The 27,905-nt window shown below is 50.5% G+C and overlaps 2 protein-coding genes across 11 annotated transcripts in view; both read left to right on the top strand.

The window, feature by feature from the left end:
* GPATCH8 (G-patch domain containing 8) overlaps positions 1-8,057 on the top strand; it is a 69,788-nt gene extending 61,731 nt beyond the window's left edge. For all 10 annotated transcript variants that reach the window (XM_081162983.1, XM_081162984.1, XM_081162981.1 and 7 more), the window contains one exon: positions 1,925-8,057. In XM_081162983.1, coding sequence (XP_081019109.1) covers positions 1,925-5,807 — 3,883 coding nt within the window. In that variant the 3' untranslated portion in view covers positions 5,808-8,057. The remainder of the gene's footprint in view (positions 1-1,924) is intronic.
* A 4,461-nt stretch (positions 8,058-12,518) lies between these two features.
* Positions 12,519-26,957, top strand: ITGA2B (integrin subunit alpha 2b; the record flags this gene model as incomplete). The annotated part of the gene is made up of 30 exons (XM_081162524.1): positions 12,519-12,853; positions 14,399-14,520; positions 14,611-14,708; positions 14,820-14,985; positions 15,661-15,710; positions 15,787-15,832; positions 15,916-16,044; positions 16,344-16,391; positions 16,548-16,591; positions 16,745-16,801; positions 16,943-16,995; positions 17,173-17,384; positions 19,787-19,969; positions 20,219-20,264; positions 20,339-20,443; positions 20,526-20,581; positions 20,675-20,826; positions 20,955-21,080; positions 21,454-21,521; positions 21,676-21,823; positions 22,838-22,930; positions 23,209-23,288; positions 23,585-23,665; positions 23,788-23,884; positions 23,987-24,139; positions 24,259-24,384; positions 24,855-24,968; positions 25,269-25,370; positions 25,580-25,696; positions 26,712-26,957. 30 exons carry the CDS (start codon positions 12,519-12,521, stop codon positions 26,763-26,765), a joined length of 3,261 nt encoding a protein of 1,086 aa, XP_081018650.1. The 3' UTR covers positions 26,766-26,957.
* Positions 26,958-27,905: the final 948 nt, after the last annotated feature.

Raw genomic sequence — 27,905 nt, 5'->3', positions numbered from 1 at the left:
TCTCCTAGGTCATGGGTCAATGCTCAGCTGCTGATCCACACCAACCAGCCAGGCTCCTTCATCATTCTTGATTAACAGTTTGGCGCTAGTATTTTGCCTGAAGTAGAATTATTGCACCTAGGGCTGAATTTCTAAGCAACTAGACTTTGGGGACCCAGTCTTTGAGCATGTGAGGATTCATGAGGTATATGCCTCAGTCAGAAGGACTAGATCTCCCCATGTTTGTTTGTTTTGTTTTGTGGAGTTGGGGTTTTTTCCCCTTTATATTATTTTGTTATTTTTTTCTATCACCATTTATTCCCCCATATACCCTCTTCTACCTCCACCCACTCCAACACCACCCCCACCCCCATGTTTGTTTTTTATGGCTGGCCAGGACCAAAGGAAGGAACTGGTTACAGTTAAAAGAGAAACTGAGTGTGCCTATTAAAAGTTTACAGTCCAGTTGGGGCCAGAGTTTCTAAGTTCCTGGACTTACAAGGTTTATTTTTGTCTTTGGATCCTTTTTTACTTAATTTACTTCTCTTAATGTTTGGAGACAGAAGGAAGGGAGAAAACACATATAGTGTAAGTTTTGACCAGAATTAACCTATCAACTCTAATGTTGAGTTAAACTGTCTATAGATTCTTTCTTTGGCAGCTCTTTATGTAGTAAAACACGTTCCTCTTGGGCGTGTTGCAAGGGTACCTTCTTAAAAAGTATATAACAGGCCACTTTCTAGTTCAGACATATTTTAATACATGTTTTTCTTCAGAGGTGACTTTTAGTTTTCAGTTTTACAAACAAACAGCTAAAAGATGATTGAGTAATCTCTTGGGAGAAGAAAAGAAGGTTTTGAACCCTCACCAGGTATTTCATTGCCTAGGAGTAATGCATACCCCCTTAGTAAGTATTACTGAAGTAACAGGGCAAAGACTAAGCAAAATATCAAAATCAGTCCCCTTTTTATTCAATTGAGGGTTTCTTTGCTGTGGGGTAGGTTTTGTGACACAGTGTAAGTATCTGTTGCTATCCACATCTGTTGGGTTCCCATTGTACAATAGCAAGAGTTCAGATAGCAAGAGATACCACATTATCCAAATATATTTGATTCCTGCATTTAGGACAGCTAGTAGCTAGGGTTCAGATAACGAGGACTTCATCCAAATAGATATCTAATGCTCTTCATTCTTCAGTTTAGCTTGAAAGATACCTTTATAGTTCACACACTATTAATAATTGCAGACATACAGGAATTTAAAACGCTGGCTTTGAGGCTCCTCAGTGTTCCTGTTTTCAAAGCTGAGAAAGTCCTTAGTAGTATCATGATCATTGTATGGAATGCCCAGAAAGAATGAAAACCAAAGCGGGTGCTTGGGTGTGGTGCCCAGGAGATAGGCACATACCCTTAGTTTCTAAAATAGATATACTAGCCACAGACTGCCATAGAGTACCACAGTGGAGGTCTCTGATTATGTTTAACTCAGAGAATGTGTACCTTTTTTTTTTTAAATGAAATTTTAAAGCAGAAAATTAGGGTGTTGATTTTTTTTTAGCTGAATAGAACCTTTGTGAATAGATGTTCACCCATACATTTGATAGCATAAGGATGGGTAGGATGATACAATAAGAAATGAGCATGGATATGGGACGGGTAGACTGTACCAGATAGTAATGTTAAAGTATTTTAATTTTAGATACCTTAGGAAGAAATAGTAGTAATTGCCTAGTTTTGAAAATTAACAGTATGAGACTTTGCCTGACCTCACTGAGAGAGTTCCTTTCATTAGCACAAGGCTAGGGAATGACCACCACTCAGTGTCTTTCAGACCTACCTGTGAAGAATGATAGAACATGAGGTAAGTGTTTTATAAGAAGTAGGAAATGTACTCCTAAACCAAATTTTTCTTTTTCTTCTTTTCATTTTTCTAAACCATTGTCTAGTGCACCTGGAAGTGGTCCTATGTTCAGACCAACCACAGTGGCTGTAGATGAAGAAGGTGGAGATGATGATAAAGATGAATCAGCTACAAACAGTGGTATAAGTGCCCCTGCCACTTGCGGACTGGGATCTGAATTCTCTACAGATAAAGGAGGCCCTTTCACTGCAGTACAAGTCACTAATACCACTGGACTGGCACAGGCTCCTGGGTTAGTCTCCCAAGGGGTCAGCTTTGGCATTAAGAATAATCTGGGTACCCCATTGCAGAAATTGGGAGTGTCATTTTCTTTTGCCAAGAAGGCTCCTGTCAAACTCGAATCAATAGCATCAGTTTTCAAGGACCACGCAGAGGAAGGGACCTCTGAGGATGGAATAAAAGCTGATGAGAAAGGTTCTGACCAAGGACCTCAGAAGGTGGGAGACTCTGATGGTGGTAGTAATCTCGATAGTAAAAGAGAGGATGAAGACCCTCAGGATGGAGGGTCTCTTGCCTCAACATTGTCTAAGTTAAAAAGAATGAAACGAGAAGAAGGAGCTGGGGCTACAGAGCCAGAGTATTACCACTACATCCCCCCAGCACACTGCAAAGTAAAACCTAATTTTCCCTTCCTGCTCTTTATGAGAGCCAGTGAACAAATGGAAGGTGATAATAGTACACACCCAAAGAATGCCCTAGAGAGCAAAAAAAGCAATTCTCCCAAGCCTAAACGCTTCAAGGCGGCAGCAGGCCCAGGAGCAGAAAAGACAGTTAGTGAAGTCTCCGACCAGCAGACAGACACTGGTGTGGCTGAGCCCTCAGAACCTGGAAGCAAAGCTGAAACAAAGAAGGCCTCAGGAGGGGATATAAGTGAGCAGGGTTTAGAGAGTCAGAGTCAGAAGGCTTCAGTGATCCAAATGTGTGAGTCTAACCCTTCTAAGGAAACTTCTCAGACCACCCCACCAGGGAAAGAAAGCCATGAGGGACCCAAACATCCTACTGGTCCCTTCTTTCCAGTTTTGAGCAAAGATGAAAGCACTGCCCTCCAGTGGCCATCAGAACTATTGATTTTCACCAAGGCAGAACCCTCCATTTCATACAGTTGTAACCCTTTATACTTTGACTTCAAACTTTCAAGGAACAAAGATGCCAGAGGTAAAGGGACAGAAAAACCAAAGGACATAGGAGGCCCTTTAAAGGACCATATCCAAGGCCTTGATCCTGGTGAGCCAAATAAAAACAAGGAAGGAGAGAACGTAGAACATTCCTCAGGAGACAAAATGGATGCACCTGCTTCAGGATCTGCCTGTAGCAGCTTGAATAAGCAGGAGCCTGGTGGCAGCCATGGATCAGAAACAGAAGACACAGGGAGAAGCCTTCCTAGCAAGAAAGAACGGTCTGGGAAGTCACACCGACACAAAAAGAAAAAGAAGCACAAAAAATCCAGCAAACACAAACGGAAACACAAGGCTGACCCAGAAGAGAGAAGCTCTAAGGTTGAGTCTGGGGAGAAGTCTAAGAAGCGCAAGAAACGAAAACGAAAGAAGAATAAGTCAGCCCCAGCAGATTCTGAGCGGGGACCCAAACCAGAACCCCCTGGGAGTGGTAGCCCTGCACCACCAAGACGGCGGCGGCGAGCTCAAGATGATTCCCAGCGGAGATCCCTCCCCGGTGAAGAAGGGAGCAGTGGCAAGAAGGATGAAGGTGGAAGTGGTGGCAGTTCTCAAGATCATGGTGGGAGGAAACATAAAGGTGAACCTCCAACTTCGTCCTGCCAGCGAAGAGCTAGTACCAAACGGAGCAGCCGGTCCAGTCATCGGAGTCGGCCCAGTAGTGGAGACGAAGATAGTGATGATGCTTCCTCACGCCGGCTGCACCAGAAGTCTCCATCCCAGTACAGTGAGGAGGAGGAGGAAGAGGAGGAGGAGGAAGACTCGGGCAGTGAGCATTCCCATAGCCGCTCACGGTCTGGCCGGCGCCATTCCTCACACCGTTCCTCCCGCCGTTCTTACTCAAGTAGCTCAGATGCTTCTTCAGACCAGAGCTGCTATAGTAGACAGCGCAGTTATTCTGATGACAGCTATAGTGACTATAGCGACCGATCACGAAGGCACTCAAAGCGCTCCCATGATTCTGATGACTCAGACTACACCAGCTCCAAGCACCGGTCCAAACGGCACAAATACTCATCTTCTGATGATGACTATAGCCTCAGTTGCAGCCAGTCCCGAAGCCGGTCTCGGAGTCATACCAGGGAGCGCTCAAGATCCCGGGGCCGCAGCCGCAGCAGTAGTTGCAGTCGCAGCCGGAGCAAACGGAGAAGCCGTAGTACCACAGCCCACAGTTGGCAGCGAAGCCGGAGCTATAGCCGGGACCGCAGCCGTAGCACCAGAAGCCCTTCCCAGAGATCAGGCTCCAGGAAGGGATCATGGGGTCATGAGAGCCCTGAGGAGAGGCGTTCTGGTCGTCGAGACTTCATTCGCTCTAAAATCTACCGCTCCCAGTCTCCTCATTATTTCCGATCAGGCCGGGGAGAAGGCCATGAGAAGAAGGAAGATGGCAGAGGAGATGATGGTAAAGGGACAGGCCCACCCTCTCAGAACAGCATCGTTGGCACAGGAAGGGGATCAGAGGGTGACTGCAGCCCTGAAGATAAGAACTCTCTCACTGCCAAACTGCTCCTGGAGAAGATCCAGTCAAGGAAAGTGGAGAGGAAACCCAGTGTGAGTGAGGAGGTGCTGGCCACCCCTAATAAAGCTGGGCTAAAGCTCAAGGACCCCCCACAAGGTTACTTTGGGCCCAAGCTCCCCCCCTCTCTTGGCAGTAAGCCTGTCCTTCCACTGATAGGGAAGCTCCCAGCTAACCGAAAGCCCAACACCAAGAAATGTGAAGAGTCTGGCTTAGAAAGGGGGGAAGAGCAAGAACAGTCAGAGACAGAAGAAGGGCCTCCAGGGAATAGTGATGCCCCATTTGGACATCAGTACCCCTCAGAGGAAACAGCTGGCCCCTTATCAGACCCACCTCCAGAAGAGCCAAAATCTGAAGAAGCTACTGCTGATCACCCTGTGGCTCCACTAGGCACCCCAGTGCACTCTGATTGCTATCCTGGGGACCCAGCCATCTCCCATAACTACCTCCCTGACCCCAGTGACGGGGACACCCTAGAGTCATTGGATAGTCAACCAGGCCCTGTGGAATCTAACTTGCTGCCTCTAGTGCCAAAACTTGAGCACTTCTCCAGTTATGCACCTCCCAGTGGGGAGCCTAGTATTGAGTCAGCCGATGGGGCCGAGGATGCTTCCCTGGCCCCCCTGGAGAGCCAGCCCATCACCTTCACACCCGAGGAGATGGAGAAATACAGCAAACTCCAGCAGGCCGCACAGCAACACATCCAGCAGCAGCTTCTAGCCAAGCAAGTGAAGGCCTTTCCAGCCTCTGCTGCCCTGGCCCCAGCCACTCCAGCCCTACAGCCCATCCACATTCAGCAGCCGGCCACAGCCTCTGCCACCTCCATCACAACTGTTCAGCATGCCATCTTGCAGCATCATGCCGCAGCAGCTGCTGCTGCCATTGGCATTCACCCCCACCCTCATCCCCAGCCACTCGCCCAAGTACATCATATTCCCCAGCCCCACTTGACCCCCATTTCCTTGTCCCACCTCACTCACTCAATCATCCCTGGCCATCCTGCCACCTTTCTCGCTAGCCATCCCATTCACATCATTCCCGCCTCGGCCATCCATCCTGGACCCTTCACCTTCCACCCTGTCCCACATGCTGCCCTCTACCCTACCCTACTTGCCCCACGGCCTGCTGCAGCAGCTGCCACTGCCCTCCACCTTCACCCGCTTCTTCACCCCATCTTCTCAGGTCAGGACCTGCAGCACCCCCCCGGTCATGGCACATGAGTTGAGGGATGAGAGCCCAGGTAGGACCAGGGAAGGTGATCTATAAGTCTTCCCTTAGGGCTGTTGAGCCATTAATACCAGCAAGTAGAAGCTGGGATGGGCAGTGTCTGATAGCCAAAGAATCGAGTTTTGGCTTGCAGGGGTGGTTTTAGATTTTGGGGTTTGCTTTGGGTTCACTATCAGGGATTTTCCCCCCTTTCCTTTTGTCCCTCTCTCTCTTGTCTTTCTAGGCTAGGGAACACCAGTAAGTGCTACCCACCCCTCTGCGGCAACATCTCCAGATGGGCAAGTTTAGATACTTCCCTCCTCCCTCTACTTTTTAACCTCTACTCTTCCCTTCTATAAATTTTAAAATACTTTCCTCCTCTCTGGCTGGCGGGTTGTCCATCTGATCCTGCCTTCCCATTGTCTTTGACCATCCCTTGGTGACCTTGTGTTGTCCTGGGTGAGGTGGAAAGGGAGTCAGACCTGGAATCGGATGCTACTCAGGCTGTTTTTCGATCCACTTCCCACATAAGGAGCCACACATTTGGCACTGTTGTCCTCGTGTCCCTCATCCCAGAAGAGACATCGGAATATCCCAGAAAAGAAGATCCTATCATGATTACAAGCTATGCGGAACATAGAGTCGCCCCTGTGCTTCCCCAGAGAGGAGCTTGTATGTTTGAAGGGTGTATTTTCTTCTGTCATGTTGATGTTTCCTTCTTAATTTATAGGATTTTTCTTTTTAATGTAAAAAAATTGCACTGAACTCTATAAACGTAAATGCTGCTTTTTGTAGCTCATAAAAAAGGTTCCATATTTGTAGTATACTGCAATAATATTTTTTACATCCAGCTCTTTAAGTGATCCTTGTTCTGGTGGCTTTGTGTAAATATGTTTGCCCTAGTTGAATTAAGAAACTAAAAGTTATAAAATGAAAACAAAAAATAAAGTATTTGTTTTCTGCTAGATGCAAAATTGACTAAGCATGTATATTTTATCAAACTCATGTATTTTTTGAAGTTATGTACTATAAAAATGCTAAAACAAAAAAGAACATTGTTTAACATTTTTGCTGAGACAAAATGTTCAGTAATTTGCATTAAGTGTTGCCTCAGCACCGGGATTTTTGAACTAATGGACATCAGTCAGCTGGGGGTGTCAGGAATACTCAGCTATGACAGTTTCCCTCATGTGCTTTGCTGTTTTATACAGAGAAACAGGTGGGCCCCACAGAGGAGGAAGAAGTACAAGAGCTTTATTTGAAAGCAGTGAGATAGGTTGAGAGTGATCGGGGGTTTCCTGGGTGCCTTGTTCCAGGCAGTCCATTTGCCTTCCTAGTACTTAGCCTCCTCTGATATTTTTTTTTTTAATGTGCCTTTTGGGTTGGCTAGAAACAAATAGAAGTAGACTGGGGAATGATGGAGTTGGGACAGTTTTCTTCCTCCTTTTGTTGGGACATGAGCACACTTGTAGATACTGCAAATTCTTTTGCTTCATAATTTCCATGCCTTTAGCCCAGTTTTGCTTAAGCAGTAAAGATTCCCTTTCTCTCTTCTGTGACACCAGGACACCTACTAGAGGAAGTACCACCTCAATTCTTCCTCCTCTTGCCTTTCACCCAGGCTCTCAGACCTAATTAACACACTGACCCAAAGGGGTTTATATTGCAGGTTTCATCTTCTGTGGTGTAGTTAGCAGTACCCTGTTTGGCATTTCCCTACCTATTCCTGTGGCTAGAATTGGTTGGGTGGTCACCTAACAGGAAAAACAAACCCTACTTACCTGTGTTCTGCCATCTAGAATTCTCAAATGAGAAAGATTTTGAGTTTATGAGAAGCAAGTGCTGAGCAGACAAGGCTCTTGACTGAGCCTCATACCTGTTAAGTGCTCCTCGTGTGATTCAGAAGCATCACTTTTTTGATAACTGGCACTGGAAAAATGAAATGTCTTTGACGTGAGGGGACTCATTTTTCTTTGCTTTCAGCCCATGTAAATAATTTAAATAATACAGTATTAACATTTTTGTGCTATTACCCATTAGCTTGTAGTTCGAGCCATACTCTGGCTGCCTCTACCTTCCCGGGGGGCAGTTTTCTTTAACTTCCAGAATAGTGATTTTAAAACATAAAAAAAAGAAAGAACAACAAAATAGCCTGTCCTTCCTTACAAGCATAACAGATTGTATTTAACTTTATCACATATGATAGAGATATATATGCTGTAAAATTAGGGAAAGGAACTTTCTAATAAACCAATGATTTGTGGAAACTTAGCAGAGTCTGTTGTGGTTGTTGCCCCATCCATTCAAGTTGGGAAGGGATGGAGTTACGGGTTACAAGTAACATGTTTTAAAGTGATCAAGGAATAGACTTGTGAACCAGTTGTTTATGTTTGGAATTGTGCTTCTCAGAGCTCAGGTTGCCCAAGTGAAGGGAGAAGATGATACTGTGGGAGGAAGTACCGTAAAGTTTCTCAGTCTTAGGTAGGTACCTTGGAATGTGCACCTCCTTCCCATTCATCCCCACAAGAATTTTCTTTTTCTCCCTTTACCTCCTCTTAGATACGTAATCTGTGTGTAGTAGAATGTATGGCGTGTAGGTGCTCACTAAATAAGTGGGTTTGGAATTTCTGACTTTGATTTTTAGGATTTTGGATAAACCTCAGGTCATTGGGATGACAAGAGTCATCTGCCTGCCTGCCTTTGCCCTCCCGATGCAGTTCTGTATACCAGAACCACTCTCAGAATATTCTCAACCCTTTAATACCAATACAGTGTTTGAGAGCTGCCTGGTGGAAAGAAATAGGCCTTGTTTCTGAGCTGATAAAAGCCTCTATCAAAAAATCACAAAAGGGAAAGTTTAGCATCAAAGCTAACCATAGATTATTTGTGATAGATTAGTTTCTCTTAGCCTTTCAGGAGGGAGTAATGCAATATCTGTTTCTTTCCTACTCTCATGACGGCTGTGTTCTCCCCTTGACTGAAGAGAATATTCAACTTGGACCTTGGGTTGGATGCTCAGATCTGCCTATTTTTGTAAAATAGCAAAATTCCTGCCCAGAATGAAAGGATGTTGAAAATAATTTTCTGAGCAGGGAAGGTGCAAGCAAAAGAAGCAGAGTAGAGAGTGTGCTATGTGCAGGTGTGTGCAGCTGCATGTCTCAGCTACCTGGGCTTGCAACATGGATATATTCCCGCTCCTACACCCTCAGTGACTCACTAACCCAGGCCTTGTCAAGCATTTCCAATCTTCTTTACCAGAGACACCTTCACTTGCCCCTCATCAACTCATCTCTGAATTTTTGCCCCATTTCCTAGCTGACCTCCCTGACTCTTAGTATATAATTCCCTGTCCCATATAAGCTTAATGGTTTTTCAGAATCTGAGTGCAGTTTTTTGTATTCACTGCTTCCCTATAAAATTATAAATTCTAAGAGGACAGGGACTGATTCTTATCCTTTTTTCTTAATTCCTTAGAGTGTTTTAAGGAGTTGAACACTTTTATATAGTCAACATTTTTATTATATGTCCAAGCAATATTTGAGCAAAGTAAAATACTGTTGACTGAGGATTATGCATCAGGATTTAGAAAGGAAACCAACCAAAGATGATAAAAGATTTTTTTTTTTATATATCCACATCAACTAGCTCAGTGCCAGGCACATAGAAGTTCAATTGGAAACTTAATGAAGCCTTAACAGGACTTTGAATTCATTGAGGGATTCTAGCACTCAGGTGGCTGATGGGATGGAAAAGTGGGAGCAGTGTGTCAGCAGCACTGCTCCGTACTATTAGAAGGAGATTAACCCAGCTCTGGTCCCAAAGGAACACCCAGAGAGGCAGAAGCCTTGTTGAATACCACATTCCCCTCCCTTACCAAATCTGATGCTCCACCTGTTTTCAATTTCAGTTACTGGTACCACTGCCCTACCAGCCAATAAGGCACCAAAGCTTCAAGGTACTTGACACCTCCCCACTACATTCATTTACTGATTGTTTCATCTCTGCTGTCTTTTGTTCCTGCCCTCTGTACCCTGGGTTAAGCCTCAGCGCCTCTAACCAAGAGGATTATAGTTGCTCTCCATCTGATCTTCCCAGTAAGTCATGACTTTTCCAGTTCCTTCCATCCACAGGCAGGCAGTGTAATCGTCTAAATCAGAGCACAATTAACATATCTCTTATTCTCTGACTTTAAAAATCTTTATGATTCTCCATCTACTCCAGGTTAAAGTTCAAATTCCTTTATAAGGCATTCAAGGCCCTCAAGTTATTTGACCCCAGCTTTCCAGTCCACCATATCCTGAGTCAACTACTTGCCCCCTCCCCCATACTTTACCTCGATGTTCTCCCGCTCTGCTTAAAGAGAATGCCTAGCCCAGCCAGGTGTGGCTCAGTGGTTGAGCATCGGCCTAGGATCCAGGCAATCGGGGTTTGATTCCCGGTCAGGGCACATGCCTGGGTTGCGGGCTCGATCCCCAGTCGGCGTGCAGGAGGCAGCCGATCAATGACTCTTATCATTGATGTTTCTATCTCTCTCTCCCTCTCCTCGCCTCTCTCTGAAATCAATAAAGATTTTTTTTTTTAAAAAATGCTTAAAAACCTCTTCATTCTCTGACAAAAGGCAACATAGTGTAATGGTTAAGAACATGAATTTAAGCACAAACATGTTTGGATCTACCCATTGGCTATGTAAACTTGGGCAATTTACCTAAAACTGTGCCACAGTTTTGGCATTTATGAAATGGGCATAATAGTACCTATTTCATAGGTGGTTATGAAGAGCACATGATATAAATGATTTCAGCTAGACATAACCACCCTTTTCAAGGCATGCTTTACTCTTCCTCTGCTGCAGTTGTGTGTTCATGTCTTAACTCCTTCTGAATTGAGTTCTTTAAAGATCCTTGGTAAGGGATCTTTGTATCCCTACTACTCAGTGCCTTGAACAGAATAAGTACTTGTTAAAAACTTTAGTGAAATGTGAGTCAAAGTGGGGCTACACAGTATACACCAGTAATTACAGTACCACTCAGTTGAGGACAGTGGGAAGGTGGGAGGTAAGTATAAGACTGAGTTATGTATTCATTCTAATGATTTCTCAGCACTGGGAAATCAGCTGTGAAAAAGGCTTGGACTGAAGTTTAAGGAGCTTCTAACCTAGTAAGGGGTAGGATTTTGAGCTGTATGCTGAGGTAGTGAATTAGGGGGAGGGAGGAGCCAAAGGGATTCCAGCACGGCACAGGGTTTGGGCAGGATAAGGTGGTTGCGGATGTGGCCATGTTCCTGTTCCCCTAGCAGATCTCTAGTTTCCTTCCTGAGAACCTGCTTCATGGGGAAAACATGCATTGTCAAGACTTGGCACTCCTCTTCCTCTCATCCATAGAAGACCTTTCTTTTCTGCTCAAAACTGTTCCTTCTCTCTCACATGTTTGCATCTTACATGCCCAGTGCACGCTTCCATTCGGTCTGTCAGCAGTACCTATTATATGTTGGGCTCTCGGCTAGGCCCCAGGCTGCAGGAAGGAACCTTGCTCACCAGAGTTTCATGGACACGATCCAGTGAGCAGGCCATGACTAAACCGTGTGTTAACCCCAGGGTGCCAGCCTGAAGAGCTGGGGGAGTCTAGAGGCCATGACCCCACTAGAATCAATTCTTGATGACTGGACAAGAACTCTTGTCACCAGAAAGAGTGAAGGGGCCTGCCTTCAACTAAACAGCTGGTAATCACACAGCAATACCCCATTTCCCTTCTCCTTCGACTAAGATACATTCACCACCCCTTCCCCAGCCCTGGCTGCCCTGCTGTGACCACATTAAGACTTGGCCTGAGATGGAGGAAGAGTAAGGAAGCTGCTGCACCCATATGAGTGACTGAAGCTGCCCAAGGCCCGAAAAGGAGGAAGTGGATAGGTGCCTTATCCAAAAGGATACAGCAGCCCAGGTCTTATCAGGAGGCAGCAGCTTCCTTACTCCTTCCCCCACCCGTGACCAAGTCACAGTGTGCCACAGTAGTGCAGGCAGCTGTGTGGGAGGAAGAGGAGCCATAGAACTGTGGGCTAGAGCTGTATACAGACCAGTTCATGGTTTTACTATCCCAAGCAGCAAGCAGTGATGGCTTAGACCAGGCAGGGGTGGGGAACATCCGGCCTGCCAAATCATTTGGTCTGGCGCTGCCAAGGCCTCACCAAAGAGCAGCAGTTCCAGCCATCACATTAGGGGTGAGTTAATTAAATGTTTGACCAAATATAGCAAGCTAATTTTTTTTAATATGTCTATTGATTTCAGGAAGAGGAGAGAGAGGTAGAAACATCAATGGTGAGAAAGTCATTGGCTGCCTCCTCCCCTACTGGGGGTCAAGCCCACAACCAGGGCATGCGGCCTGACTGGGAATCTAACCGCGATCTCCTAGGTCGATGCTCAACTGCTGAGCCACACCAGCTGGGCAGCAGGCTAATTTTTAAGTTGATAATTTAGTATGGCCTGTGAATGATGTTATAAATATCCAAATGGCCCTTGGCAGAAAAATGGTTCCCCAACCCTGGCTTAGACTAGCATGGTGGTAGTAGAAATAGCATGAAGATTCAAGGGACATAGTTTAGAGGCAGCAACAACGGGACTTGGTGATAAACTACTCTCAGGAAAAGGGAGGAGTCTTGGCTTTCAGCCATCAGCATCTACCCCCAGAGTGGCCTCACCCCCTTCCCTTCCTGGCAATCCTAGAAACCATATGGGTCCAGGGCCTAAAGCCTTTTGCTCTACCTACTGCTCAGTAAGTGGATTCAAGTTTGATAAGAGAAGACTTCCTGTGGTAGAAGCTGAAAGGAAGAGGAAGAAGTTAGCCCATTCCTGCCAAGAAGGCTGTAGGAGAAGGAAGATGGCCAGAGCTTTGTGTCCACTTCATGCCCTCTGGCTTCTGGAGTGGGTGCAGATGCTCTTGGGACCCGGTGCTGCTCCTCCAGCCTGGGCCTTGAACCTGGACCCAGTGCAGTTCACCTTCTACACGGGCCCCAATGACAGCTACTTTGGGTTTTCATTGGACTTCTACAAGGACAACCGCGGCAGGTGAGCCATAGGGGAAGTTTGGGTGTTGCGAGAAAGAAGGATTCCCCCACCATCACTGCTTCTGTGGTTCTCGAGTTCCCTATTTGTGATAGAGGTTGAGCAAAGTGACTTCTAGGGTCTCTTTGGGCTGAGTTCTTGTTAGGAATACTGGGGAGGAACCTGCTCTGCTAAGGGTATCCAGAGGGGCACCAATGGGGAGTTGGGCACTGAAACTACCCCAAAAACAAAGGCAAAGAAGTTGATGCCTTATTTTTTCCTCCATGGGTCAGTTGTATGACCCACTCCACTCTCATCCCCTCAAAATACAGAGAGGAGCGCACATGTCTTAAATTGACTTGCAAAACTGTAAAATTGTCTACCCACCTTGCTTTTCTATTCCATTCCCCTCACCCCCATAAAAATTATAGATATTTGAAAAGAAGCAATAGAGCATTAGTGCTTAGGATTCATCAGGCTGTGAGATCTGATTGCTAATATTAGAGTCTTAGTTCCTCCTTTTTATAGTAACTACCCTGAGCTAATTATTTATTGTGGTGGACACTGTGCTACCCAGTTTTGAGGAGTGGCAATGGTAGCATTCAAGCACCAGCTCCTTGGTGAATTTCCTCTACTGAAGAGAGCCATCTCCCCCAAAGTCAAGTCCCCTTCCCATTGTGACCTACAACTGATGACTGATCAATGAGGAATATGGAGAGCGGAGAGCGGTGTAAGGGTCTGACCCTTTCACCTCAACTCAGAAGAGTTCTGAAAGGTCCTCCTAGTACCAAGGTGTTTGAGTGGCCCATGGTTGTCACTGGGCTTGAATCTCAACTTGACTCCTTCCTCTAGCCACTCTTGCTTCTTTCCTCTCCTTTCCACAGATATCGATCTCATGGGCACAGTATACTTAATATCCCACATGCTAAATATATATATCTGGCATTTTTTGAGCACTTGTTATGAGTTATTTGGCTGGTACCATGCTGAATGTTCCTCATACATTTACTTCGTTTACTTATCCCAACAGCATTGATTGGTTGGTATTGTCCCCTTTACATATGGCAGAGCTGTGGTTTGAACCTAAATCTACTAGGGTCCTCAACAATATCAGCACCCTACCCCCACTTTAGAGGTGCCTGCCAGCTTCCCTAATTCTTCATTAAAACTAGCTCTCAAGAAGGTATCTGGTAACTGTTTACGATTCTAGGGCTCATGTAAACCCCTAGCTTTTTTTAGAGGGGGTCAGGGAATGGGGAGTGTAGACGGGTACAGAACGTAGGATGTCTTTTTCAGCAATGATATCAAACCCCTAGTATTCTATCAAGCCAGAGGGTTATAGTTCCAGCTTTCCCCTTAACTCGCTGGGTTGGGGGGGGGGGGGTGTAATTTACCCTCTCTGGGAGTCGATTTCATGGGCCATAAAATGAAAATGGTAAGTCTCTTTAAGAAAGTGTGATCCAGTGTCCCCCAAGGCACACCGCCCTTCGGGGTAGTGCTTGGGGCGCGCGCACCGGGGCATGGAGTGCCCCGGACTCCGCGCCGTGCTCACGCAGCTTTCCTACGCAGCGTGGCCATCGCGGTGGGCGCCCCGCGGACCATGGGTCGCGACCAAGATGAGACGGGCGGCGTGTTCCTGTGCCCCTGGAGGGCCGACGGCGGCGACTGCTCCCCTCTGCCCTTCAACCTTAGTGAGTCCCAGGCAAGGAGGGGGAAGGGAGGAGCTAGAGGGAGCGGGGACAGCCGGGCTTCAACGCTCAACGCCTTCTTGTGCCCTTCAGATGATGAGACCCGAGAAGTAGGCTCCCAAATTTTCCAAACCTTCAAGTCCCGGCAAGGACTAGGGGCGTCGGTCGTCAGCTGGAACAACAACATTGTGGTGGGCACCTCGGGGCGGGGCACCGGGAGTAGCCGGGGACAGGGACATGCTGGGGGAGGGGTGGAAAGCGGAGTCCCGCTTCTTCCCCATTCTCCTGTGGCCCTGCCCCAGGCCTGCGCTCCCTGGCAGCACTGGAACGTCGTAGAAAAGACGGACGAGGCTGAGAAGACGCCCGTGGGTGGCTGCTTTGTGGCTCAGCTCCAGAACGCCGGCCGCGCGGAGTTCTCGCCTTGCCGGGCCAACACCATGAGCAGGGTTTACGTGGAACAGGAATTCCGTGAGCTCCGCTCTCCATTTTGGCTCCGTCCTCTCCCGGCCGCTTAACCCAGCCCTTATTCTGAACGTGCTCCCAGCACTCAGTGCCCGCAGGCTGGCTTTGCATCCGCAGCCAACTGCCCAGCTCCTTGCAAGCCCCACCCCCTTGCTGATTCAAGGCCACGCCCCTATATTACCCCCATGGCGCCGCCCCGCCCCAGGTTCAGTGCACGCTTTTTTTTTTTTTTTAAATATGTTTTTATTGATATTTTTAGAGAGATAGGAAGGGAGATGGAGAGAGGGTAGAAACATCCATAAGAGAAAAAAACACTTACCGGCTGCCTCCTGTACGCCCCCTACTGGGGATCGAGCGGAGCTGAGCATGTGCCCTGATCGGAATCGAACTGGTGACCTCTTTGTGCACCGGGCGATGCTCATTCCACAGAGCTACGCAGTGGGGCACGCTTCCTTTTTATTATTATTATTTTATTATTGATTGATTTTAAAGAGAGAGAAGGGAAAGAAACATGGACTTGTTCCACTTATTTATGCATTCATCGGTTGATTCTTGTGTGTGCCCCGACGGGGGGATCCAACCGGAACCCTGTGGGAACAATGCCCTAAGCAGCCGGGCTACCCCACTCAGGCCAGTGCGGCCTCGGGATCCCTGGCTGACCCTCCTCCTTGCCTCCTCTAGGGACAGACAAGCGCTACTGCGAAGCGGGCTTCAGCACCGCGGTCACTCAGGCAAGTCGCGAGCCTACATGTCGCGAGGGCGGCTCCCAAATAGGGCCCCCTCTCATCTCCAGGGTTTCCTTTTCAGGCTGGAGAGCTGGTGCTTGGGGCCCCTGGCGGCCATTTTTTCGTAGGTACGCGCCCATCGGTACACCTCCCTGCTCTCCCGGCCTGGGGACGCCCCAAGAGTTCACATCCCCTGCCCCTCGCCCCTCAGGTCTCCTGGCCCGGGCTCCAATAGCAGATATCGTCTCGAATTACCGCCCGGGCACCCTCTTGTGGCACGTGAGCACCCAACGCCTTACCGTGGACCACAGCATGCCAGAGTTCTTCGACGGCTACCGGGGTAACCCTGTCACCTCCCTTCGAGGCTCCCCAGCACTCTAAGTGTCACACCGCCCATCGCGCCCGCTGCGGGAGCGCCCCGGGCGCCTCCACCCTCTGCTCCCGCAGGTTCCCCCCGCAGACCGCGCGACTCCCACAGGCTCCACCCCGCCTCTCCCGCACGTCCCGGCCTCTCGACGGCCTCCGCGCTGGCGCGCACCTAGTGCAGGGTGTAGCCGGGCGGGGTGGGCCCCCTCCTGCGCCGCGCCCCCCGCCCCTCCCGCTTGCCCTGGCAGAAAAACTCACCCGCGCTGTCTTCAGGGTATTCCGTGGCTGTTGGCGAGTTCGATGGGAATCCCAACACTACAGGCAAGAAATCCACTTAAGGGCAGGGGTTGGGGAGCCCAGCCCGGGGAGGAGCACCTCCAAGCCCCGCACTGCGATCTCCCCTGGGCGCAGAATGGTGCGCGGGCGGGAGGCAGGTGGGTTCAAAGAACCTCATTGGCTGGGCCCGGCTCTCCCCAGAGTATGTCTTCGGTGCCCCCACTTGGAGCTGGACCCTGGGAGCCGTGAGTGCCACCTGCCCCGCCATTCAGCATCCCCAAGTCCCCGGCCCTGCTCCTAAGTCTGACCACGCCCCCTAAACCTCCGCCCTTTTCCCCGGGAGCGGGAGGCTGCCTTGGGGGACAGGAATGCCGCGCTCATGAGCGTTGTCTGCACAGGTGGAAATTCTGCACTCGAACTTCTACCAGAGTCTGCACCGGCTGCATGGAGAGCAGGTGACGGCGGGTTCCTGATGGGGGTGGCCGAGGCTGGGGGATCGAGACCCTGGACTATTCCGCGGGGTGTGGGGGGCGATGTCTAAGAGAGGGGGTGGGCCTGGGGGCGCTGAGATTAAGGCGCGCCTTGTCTTCCCGCAGGTGGCTTCCTATTTCGGGCACTCGGTGGCCGTCACTGATGTCAACGGGGACGGGTGAGGAGGGGGGCGCCCCAGCTCTACCCAGCTGAGCCCCCAGTTACCAGAGTCGTGAACTGCCCACGCTCCCGGTGACCCCCGAGGGGAGCGGGCGGGCGAGGATGGGCGAGATGTGGCCCCAGCCCGACGCTCGCCCCTTAGCCACCCCCACGTAACCGCGCCTCTGGCCTGCAGGAGGCACGACCTGCTGGTGGGCGCACCTCTGTACATGGAGAGCCGCACCGACCACAAGCTGGCCGAGGTGGGGCGTGTGTACTTGTTCCTGCAGCCTCGGGGCTCCCAGGCGCTGGGCGCCCCCAGCCTCCTGCTGACTGGCACACAGCTCTATGGGCGGTTTGGCTCAGCCATCGCGCCTCTGGGCGACCTCAACCGGGATGGCTACAATGGTAAGGGAAGAGCGGAGCCCCGCCTGCTGCAGAGGGTTCGCAGCCTCACGACAGACGGTGGACTTGACCTGCAGGCCGCAGGAGCCACGAAGAGGCTTTAAGCAGAGAGAGTTAAAGGAGACTGATTAGGGTCTGTTTGCATGAGTCCAGGCAAAGGAGTGGAGGGGGGGGGGGGGGTGCCATTCACTGCCTGGAACTCAGGGTAGGCAGCAGGTGTGGGGAGGTGACATGGGAGGGTGTCAGCAGTCCAACTCTGGACCTGTTTGAATCTTGAAGGACTTTCCCACCTTAGGCAGAGAGGTCTGGTGGGAGATAGGGGCTGGGGGAGGGTAGGGGAGGTCCTGGGAGCCTGTGAAGTGAGGAGAGGGACAGGACAGAGCCCTGGGGAACAAGAGCACTTAGGGGACTCCCAGAGGAAGTGAGTCTGGAAAGGGGATAGAGTGTCCAGAGGGGTAGGAGAGAAAACAGGAGATCTGATGGCCCAAAACTCAAAGGAAGAGAGTCCTCGAAGCAGAAGGAAGGAGGTCAGTGGCTCCAGTTTTTTCTGAAAGGTACAGTTGGATGGGGCTGGAGAAGTATCCATGGTCTTTAACAAGGAGGTCATTGGTGACAGAGGCAAGAACTGATTCAGGGCTGGGTAGGGACAGAAGCCCCATGCCATGGGGAGAGATAGGAATGGAAATGAAGAATAGGAGCCCTGACTGGTTTGGCTCAGTGGTTAGAGCATCGGCCCACAGACTGAAGGGCCCTGGGTTCAATTCTGGCCAAGGGCACGTACCTCAGTTGCAGGCTCGATCCCAGGCCCCAGTCGGGGCAGGAACCACGTGCAGGAGGCAACCAATTCATGTGCCTCTCTCACATCTATGTTTCTCTCTCACCCCCCTCCACTCTCTCTGAAAAGCAATGGAAAAAATATCCTCAGGTAAGGATTTAAAAAAAAGAAAAGAACTGGAGGCAGCCAGTGCAGACAGCCCTTTCAAGCGGTTTGTGAAAGAGAAAAGATGATTACTGAAAGGAGGTGCGGGTCAAGGGAGGGCTATTTTAATTTCAAAGAATATGGAGGAGGTTGAATGTAAAGGAAAATGATCTTGTGGGGGGTGGAGGAGTGAGCTGGAGGAGGGTCCCTTCAGTGACTGGAGGGATGGGGGTTGGGATGCTAAGCCCAGCAGCGAGGTAAAGGAGGGACACCTGTTCCAAGGTCAGATGGCGAAGGGGGGAAAAGTGCCCAACAATTGGGCTGCTTTTCTCTGTGAAGGAAGTGGGGAGCTGGGAGCTTGACAGAATAGAGAATGTTTGAAATAGGTGCTGAGCAAACTGGGAGAGGGAGCTGAGCAGACCTCCACCAGACTACCAGGCAGTCCCTAGTGAAGGCTGGAGATCAGGAATTCATGATGCCCTCTCTGGTGGACGTCTGACCAGGCTTGCCCAAAACTGGCAGTGGGGGAAGATGGCTGAGGATATGGCAAGGGTGATCTACTGGTTAGGAAATAAGTGAAGAGATGTGGAAGCCAAAGATCAGGAGAGAGTGGACGCCCAGCGCCTGGGGACACAACTGTGGTCAGAGAGGTTGATTTGGGTAAATTCTGGGTAACTTGATCAGAAAAATCAATAAAGATTTCTAAAAGAAAAAAACTGCACAGAAGACAAAGACAGTTACAATATATAGACCAAAGATCTTGATTCCTATCACATGCAGAAAACTTACAAATTAATAAGATTATGATGAGTAACAAATAAATTTTCAAGAGTGATCTTAAAAGTTATTAGTGATGCCCTGGCCGGTGTGGCTCAGTTGGCTGGAGCGTCTTGTGCACCAAAGGTCACAGTTCAATTTGATTCCCAATCAGGACACATAGCTAGGTTACAGTTTCTATGCCTGGTCAGGGCGCATACGGAGGCAACCACATTAATGTTTCGTGCTCTCTCTTTCCCTTCCTCCTTCCCTAAAATCAATTAAATTTTTTTTAAGTTACTAGTGATGACAAACCCACGGTGTGGCTCTGGGTATGCATGACATAAGTGGAATGGGGTGAAGGTCCCTGGGGAAGAGGGGGTCAGTATTTAATGGGTCTTGGTTACTGAATCTTCTGGGACTCAGTTTTCTCATCTAAAATTGGACTAATGATGCCTGATTTTCAGGATTAAATGAAATCGTGTCAATATATTTTTCTCAATAGATAGTGAGGGCTGTTACTGTTTTTATAGTAATCTTACTCGATGGGTTTCTCTCTACCCAACTGTAAACTCCTGGAAGGCAGGACAACTGCCTCCTTGACCCAGACCTTTGCTCCGTCTCCTGGTCCCCCGGGGTCTGCCCAGAGTAGGAGCTCCTGAAAGTTTTATAGGGCCACTTGGAGACATTGGAAAACAAACTGCCACTCTCTTTCTGTTGTTCCTTCCAGATGTTGCAGTGGCTGCCCCCTATGGGGGTCCCAGTGGTCGGGGCCAAGTACAGGTGTTCCTGGGTCAGAGTGAGGGGCTTAGCTCACGCCCCTCCCAGGTCCTGGACAGCCCCTTCCCCACAGGCTCTGGCTTCGGCTTCTCCCTTCGAGGTGCCACAGACATCGATGACAATGGATACCCAGGTGCCCTGGACTGCCTCCAACTAAACAAGAAAGCCCTTGAGCATTAGCCGGAGATACTGAGAGACAGGGCCAGGGGCCCATGCCTGACCTGGTGCCCCACTGAGAGCTCTGACTTGCCTGTGGGGCTGAGATTCCTGGGAGGGCCAGGTCAAACCTCCAATGGGGGAAGTGGTTTGGGAAACCTCTGGGAAGATGAAGACTTCATGCCCTCTCTAATTACCAATTCTGACCCCCTCCCAATATCTACAGACCTATTGGTGGGAGCATACGGGGCTGACAAGGTGGCTGTGTACAGGTGAGCACTGGCTCGGGGGGGGGGGGGGGGAGGCCAGGAGGGACCACAATGGCAAGCCTCCCCAATCCCACCAGAGCTCAGCCGGTGGTGATAGTCACGGTCCAGCTGCTGGCACAAGATTCTCTGAATCCTGCTGTGATGGATTGTGTCCTGCCCCAGACCAAGAAAGCAGTGAGCTGGTGAGGAGACGGAGGCCATGGGCCAGGCAGGATCTGGGACTTCAGGGGCCTTAACCCCTGAACCCCACTCACATCTTTGCAGCTTTGACATCCAGATATGTGTAGGAGCCACTGGACACAATGTTCCTCAGAAGTTGCGTGAGTGGCATGATTGGCACAGGAGGAAGGTGGGCCTGAGCTCCCCTGGAGGTTGGCCAGGGAGACCCTGACCTTGCCTGCTTGCCTTGTCAGGCCTAAATGCTGAGCTGCAACTGGACCGGCAGAAGCCCCGCCAGGGCCGGAGGGTGCTACTGCTAGATTCTCAACAGGCGGGCACCATCCTGGACCTAGACCTGAGCGGGGGGAAGAGACCCATCTGCCCATCTGTCAAGGCCTTCCTCCGCGTACGCCTAGGCTGGGGCTGGGTGTGCAAGCCGGTTCATCCAGCCCTGGAGTGTGGGCTGGGCGCTGCGGATCCGGGGCTGGTAAGGTGCCCGGTAGCAAGATAGCCTGATTCTTGTCCCCTCCCTAGGATGAGGCCGAATTCCGGGACAAGCTGAGCCCCATCGTGCTCAGCGTCAATGTGACCCTGCAGCCTGAGAACGATGGACTGGCCCCTGCTCTTGTGCTGCATGGAGACACCCATGTCCAGAAGCAGGTGAGGGTGAGGGCAGGCAAGTGAGGGCCTGGAAGGGCCCCTGCCAGAAAGTCAGGGTTAGGATTAGTGTCCAAGTTGTAATGTGAGCCCCAAAACCTTGATGTCACCTCTAATCGCTAATGTCACTCTAAACCCTAATGAAAACCCCAAAACCTCAGTGTCCTCTAAACCCCAAGTGTTGATGTCACCTCTAAACTCTGATATAAACCCATACACCCTGATGTTACCACCTAAACCATGACATTGTCCCAAACCCTGCTGCAAGCCCCAAAGCCCTGATGTCATCTCCACACTCCTTTCATTCTCAGATCTTCTAATTCCCTAACGTCACCTGCCCCCAACTTACCCCCATACCCTAATGTGCCCCCTGTAGACCCGCATCATCCTGGACTGTGGGGAAGATGGTGTGTGTGTGCCCCAGCTGCAGCTCACTGCCAACGTGTGAGACCTCCCACTGCACCCTCCCCGGGCCCACTCGCCCCGATGACACCTCCTCCCCACCTGGGGCGTCATGCACAAATACGCTGCCCTTACCCCCTCTCTTCCTCCCAGACTCTGGGCCTGAACCCGACCTCTTACTCTTTTCTCCCCATAGGATGGGCGCCCCGCTCCTAATTGGAGCTGATAATGTCCTGGAGCTAAAGATGGACGCAGCCAACGAAGGAGAGGGGGCTTATGAGGCTGAACTGGCAGTGCACCTGCCCCCAGGTGCCCACTACATGCGGGCCCTCAGCAACATCGAGGTGAGGCCCCCCCCTGGAGGGACATTACTGGGGACCTGAGAGGTGTAGGAGCCTTTTCCCACCCTGAGAACCCCCACTTCTCTTATGCTTTGCTGTGAGAGCTGTATTTTTTATTTTTTTTTAATTTGCAAGAGGAGTACTTGCTAATGGCCCAAAACTCAAGAACTTTATTATAAAATCCAAGTCAAAAATGGCTCAGGAAGCCCTGGCCAGTGTAGTTCAGCTGGTTGGAGCGTCCTCCCATACACTGAAAGGTTGTGGGTTCAATTCCAGGTCAGGGCACATGCCTAGGTTGAGGCTTGGTCCCAGGTCGGGACATGTACCGGAGGCAACACAACAAATTGATGTCTCCCTCTCTTTCTCTCCCCTACCTCCCCCACCCCTCCCACCCCCATTTCTAAAAGCAATAAGCATGTCCTTTGGTGAGGATTTAAAAAAATGGCTCAGGAACTAAATGTTAACAGGAACCACTGTTAGCATTTGGTGGATTTCCTAAAAGTCTTTTCTCAGCCTTGACAGAAACATATCTATCTATCTATCTATCTATCTATCTATCTATCTATCTAATCTATCATCTCTTTATTTTAGAGAGAGAGAGAAAGGGAGAGAGAGAGAAGAGCATAGATTTGGTGTCCCACTTATTGATGCATTCACTGGTTGCTTCTTGTATGTGCCCTGCCCAGGGATCAAACCCACAACCTTGACATAGTGGGACGATGCTCTAACCAACTGAGCTACCCGGCCAGGGCCACATATTTGTTGTTGTTGTTGATGTACTTTATAACAATGGGATCGTAGCCTATGTAATGTTTTGTGTTTTTACTTTAAAAAGTCATAAAAACTCATAAAGTGTTAGAGTAATACACAAAGTAGAATGTAACAGTCCCTTGTGTTCCCACCCCAAGAAACCCTCCTCCCACCTGACACAGAAGTCTTTTCCAGACTTTCCAAGGAGGTTAAATATATACGGGCTGCTCTGTAACCATCTTCTTTTTTAAACCCACCTCCTGAAAGGGCTTTGAGAGGCTTATCTGTACCCAGAAGAAGGAGAATGAGACCAAGTTGGTGCTGTGTGAGCTGGGCAACCCCATGAAGAGGAATGCCCGGGTGAGGCCATTGAGTCCTGGGTGCTGGGTCTCCTCCACCAGGGCCTCGGAGACAGCTGGGTTTCAGTGGCTGGGTTTGGAGTCAGACAGCCCTGGGCTGGAACCCTGGTCCTCACATTTCCTAGCTGTGTGCTCTTGGATGAGTGACTGTCCCTCTCTGAGTGGGCTTCTGAGTAAAATAGAGATAATAATGGTGACGTTGGAAGATGAGGACTGGAGCCACATTCAATGTTCAGAGTGGGCCCTTGGGCAGTGACTTTGGCCCTCCTGGTCTTTCAGATAGGAATCACCATGTTGGTGAGTGTGGAGAACCTGGAAGAGGCTGGGGAGCATGTGTCCTTCCAGCTGCAGATCAGGAGGTACTGGACTGGGGAGCACCGATGCGGGGACACTCAGGTGTCCTCCACACAGGAGGATCTTCTGGGGTGCCCACTCTTCAGACTTTCCTGTTCCCTTTCTTCCTCAGAGACTTGTTTCTAAGTCTTGGAACCCAAAAAGAAGTTCTTTCCTAGGTCAAAGTTTTATGTGACACACTGTTTGTGGAGTTAGCTCTTTCTGAGCTCTCTGAAACTCTGCAGGGGCTCCGCCTCCAGAGAGTCCTGCTGTTCACTGGGTGGGTGTCCCTGACCTGCTTCTCCTCCCCCCTCCTCTCCAGCAAGAACAGCCAGAATCCAAACAGTGAGACTGTGCAGCTGATGGTGCCAGTTCGGGCTCAGGCCCATGTGGAGCTTCGAGGGTAAGAGGCTGGGGATGGTTAAGGGAGATGGCAGGCAGAGGCCTAAGGTTCAAAGGGTCCTGGGGAACTCCCACAGGCAAGTCAGGGGATCAAGCTTACTTTGGGGGCTCGGGCCCCTGCAGGAGCTCCTTTCCAGCTTTCCTGGTGATGGCGGCAGAAGAAAGCAACAGGGAAAACATCTCAGACATCTGGGGCCCCAAAGTGGAGCACACCTATGAGGTAAGGAGGAGCCTCCGGGCCCCAGGCTGGGATGGGAGGGTCCCAGGAACTACAGTCTAGGCACTGACCCACCTAATATCCTGCTGCCACCACCTCCACCAGCTCCACAACAATGGCCCTGGCACTGTAAGAGGCCTCTACCTCAGCCTCTACCTCCCTGGCCAGTCCCAGACCTCCGACCTGCTCTACATCCTGAATATACAGCTTCAGGGGGGGCTTCAGTGCTCCTCACAGCCCTCTCCCAACCCCCTCAAGGTGAGAGCCTGGGTGGAAGAAAGAACTGTGGGTGAGTCCCCACCCATCAACCAGGGTTCCTCTGGGAGGGCAGGGAGAGGGGCAGAGCTTGAGATCTGACAGCTTCTTTGCTTCCTCAGCTGGACGGGGGGCTGCCCAGCCCAAGCCCTTCCCCCATTGCCCCCGGCCATCATAAGAGGGAGCGCAGGCAGGCGTTCCTGCCAGGGTCCCTGCAGCCATCCAGGCTTCAGGATCCAGTTCTTGTGGTGAGCAGGCTCTGTGGTCTCCAAATGGGGTCTCTTCTCCCTGGAGCCGAGGGGGCAGAGGGGATAGGAGGCAGGGAGCAGGGCGGGAAGATGATGTGGGCCTCTGGTCGGCCACTTTGGTCCAAGTGAATATGAAGGATTGTGCTGGTCTCTGTCTGGGGCGGGGTGGGGAGGGGGGGCACTTACATTTTTTAAGGTTCCCAGTACCTTAAAGATAATGAATAAATGCCAGAGCAGGGTTACAAAAATTCTAGGTATTGAATACTATATGATGGCCCACTTCTTCCAGCCCTGTCCCCCTCTGGGACTGCGTGAAGCTTGAGCTTGGATCTGACGCCCTTCCTGAGGTGCTTCCAAGCTCCCTTGCTGCGCCCCCCCTTCCCGCACTCCCTCTGTGTTGGGTCCTTGGGTTGGGGGGACCGTGTGCGACGGGTCAGGAGGGGCTGGGGACTCATTACTCGTCCCCTCAGAGCTGCGACTCGGTGCCCTGTACTGTGGTGCAGTGCGAGCTGCAAGAGATGGTGCGCGGGCAGCGGGCCATGGTCACCGTGCAGGCTTTCCTGTGGCTGCCCAGCCTCCACCAGGTGGGACCTGACGCTGGGGCGGGGCCTTCTGAGGGCGGGGCCTTCTGGGGCGGGGCCTTCTGAGGGCGGGGCCTTCTGGGGCGGGGCCTGAGTGTGCTCTGGGGAGAGAGCCAAGGCCAGGTTTACTTTGTTTTCTATTGTGGGTGTTTTTTTTTTAATTAATTAATTGTTTATTTGGGGGAGATACTTTGGAGGGGACTGGATGAGGCCAGGGGCAGGGCTCTCCAGGTGGGAGTCTGGGGCTGGGACTCCTGCAACCAACAGGAATGTGTGAATGGCCTTCCCGCTCACCCCATCCAGAGGCCACTGGATCAGTTTGTGCTGCAGTCGCGCGCTTGGTTCAATGTCTCCTCCCTTCCCTACGCTGTGCCCGCCCTCAGCCTGCCCAGTGGGGAAGCTGTGGTGAGTATGAAGAATGCTGTCAAGGAGATGAGTCCTGCAGGACCCATTGGTCATCCTGTGTCCTGTCCAGCAGGATGGGGACGGGGCCTCTCGGGGTCCGAAGGGTGAGACAGGTAATGGTTTAGCCAGGTGTCACTACCCCACAGGTTTGAGTTTTTGGGAAAGGTGGGTGTCAAGGTGACTGATGACACGCGCCGGTTTGTCCTCAGGTACAGACGCAGCTGCTCCGGGCCTTGGAGGAGAGGGACATTCCCATCTGGTGGGTGCTGGTAGGCGTGTTGGGTGGCCTGCTTTTGCTCACACTCCTGGTCCTGGCCATGTGGAAGGTGAGGCATGAAGGGAGGCTGGGGTCCCATGGTGGGCACAGACTTGGCCCTGCCGACCTTCACAGGGAGGCAGAGAGAGGTAGTGGCCCAAGTGAGTGATCCAGAGCCCATCTGATCCCCATCTCCATTATTAGATTGCCATTCTCCAGGGGACCTCTTCCAGGCACAGACCCCTGGGAGAGGTGGCACCTGGAATTCTAAGTCCTTTAGACCCATTCACCCCTGAGAAGAAGAGTCACAGGGAATGAGGCCTGCCTTCAGGAACTCCCTGGCTGCTGTGGGGGACAGCATTCACCTCCTCCCTGCTCTGTCCTTTCCCCAACTGAGGTGGGAGACCCAGGTCTGATCCAGACCCTGCTCCTTGCTCCTCATGAGGCCCTGGTGGGTCACTCCCTCCTCTGTGCCTGAATAAGTGGGCTGGTTTCAGACTCACTCAGGTGCCCAAGCCCTGGGAAGCATGGCAGTTTTAGGGAAAACCACACATTAGACTTATAATAAATTTATATATATATATATATATATATATATAGTCATGCACTTGAGTCATATAGAGACATATCATCAGTATTTAAGAAAATTTCAGAGCCCTAGCTGGTTTGGCTCAGTGGTTAGAACCTCGATCCTTGGACTAAAGGGTTCCTGGTTCGATTCCAGTCAAAGGCACGTACCTCGGTTGCAGGCTCGATCCCTGGCTGCGTTCGGAGGCAACCAATCCATGTGTCTCTCTCTCTTTTCCACTCTCTCTGAAAAGCAATGGGAAAAATATCCTTGGGTGAGGCTTAGAAAAAACAAAAGAAAAGAAAAATTTAGGGAAGAAAAAGCAAAACATTTTTTTAAATTGTTACATGTCTTAGCACTAAATGGGGAAAGGCCTTCCACTGGGGTCCATGTTTTGTGCTGACCCAGGAGAGGACCTCATGGCTGGTTTGTTTCTAGCATAATTACTTCTTCCAATGCTGCTCTGGAGCCTAAAGATCATCTTTATAACCTGTCCCTGACCCCTGTGCACCCCCAGGTCGGCTTCTTCAGGCGGAATCGGCCACCCCTGGAAGAAGACGAGGAGGAGTGATGGTGCAGTCTGTGCTCTGTCCTAGCAGGCAGGCTGCATGTGATGCCTGCTCTGCCCCTTCTTCCCTGAGTGCCCCCCAACTCTGGTCACCCACAGGTTGGAGCTGTTCCATGGAGGCCTCCTGATGTCCTCCCCCTCCCATCAGAGCTGGACCACCCCCTTTCCTGCTGCCAAATAAAGAGGCTGAACCCCAACCCCCAATGTGCTGCTTCCTCTTGGAGTCAGGGGAGGAGAGGGGGACGGAGATGATATTTGGAGTAGGGATCTGAGGCTGGTAGAAATGTGAGCAGAAAGCATTTCTGCCAGGGAAAAGGTTGCAAATTACTGTCTTTGGGGAGCATCAGGGAGTAGAAAGTGGGGGTGAAATAAGGGAGGAAGGGTGGCAGAGCCTCCAGGTGAGACTGGAGGGGGGTGGAGGTTTTGGAGGGTGGCCAGGAGGATGGCAAAGAAGGCAGGCAGGCAGAGTCCCTGGTGGACAACTTTAAACATTTTAAAAATGATTTTGAAGAGATTAAACATCAAGAAAAAAACATGTTCTCCCCACTCCCATAAAAAGCAAAAAGGCCTTGCTTTTTGAACCGGGCGTGGCTCAGCGGTTGAGCATCGACCTAGGATCCAGGAGTTCGGGGTTCGATTCCCAGTCAGGGCACATGCCCGGGTTGAAGACTAGGCAGCCGATCAATGACTCTCTCATCATTGATGTTTCTATCTCTCTCTCTCCCCCTCCTTTCCTCTTTCTGAAATCAATAAAGATATGTTTTAAAAAAAAGCAAAAAGGCCTTTAAAGCTGTGTTCAGAGTGAGGAGGGGCAGAGGGAGGCTGACTAAGCCCTCATCCTGAGGAAGGCAGTGTTAGCAAAGTGTGACTGTTCCTTCTACCCTTCTTCCACACCAAAGAGAAGGGTCTTCAGGTAGGAAAGAGGACACCGGGCAGGAAGCTCCCAGGAGGGCTAGGAGTAGGAGACAGTTCTCCCCTCACTGAGATTGGAGTCAGGAGATAGTGGTTGGGGGTCCACCTGGAGTCCTGAGCGATTTGTTGATCCATATGTTTCAATAAATATTTATTGAGCATCTACTATGTGCCTGGCACCATTCCAGAGCTGGGATAGGAAAATGAACAACAAAAAGTCCCTGCCCTCAT

This window comes from Miniopterus schreibersii, assembly GCF_964146895.1.
Source record: "Miniopterus schreibersii genome assembly, chromosome: 16".
Classification (NCBI taxonomy): domain Eukaryota; kingdom Metazoa; phylum Chordata; class Mammalia; order Chiroptera; family Miniopteridae; genus Miniopterus; species Miniopterus schreibersii.
The sequence above is the reverse complement of the archived record's forward strand: the minus strand, read 5'-3'. Positions and strand labels throughout refer to the sequence as shown.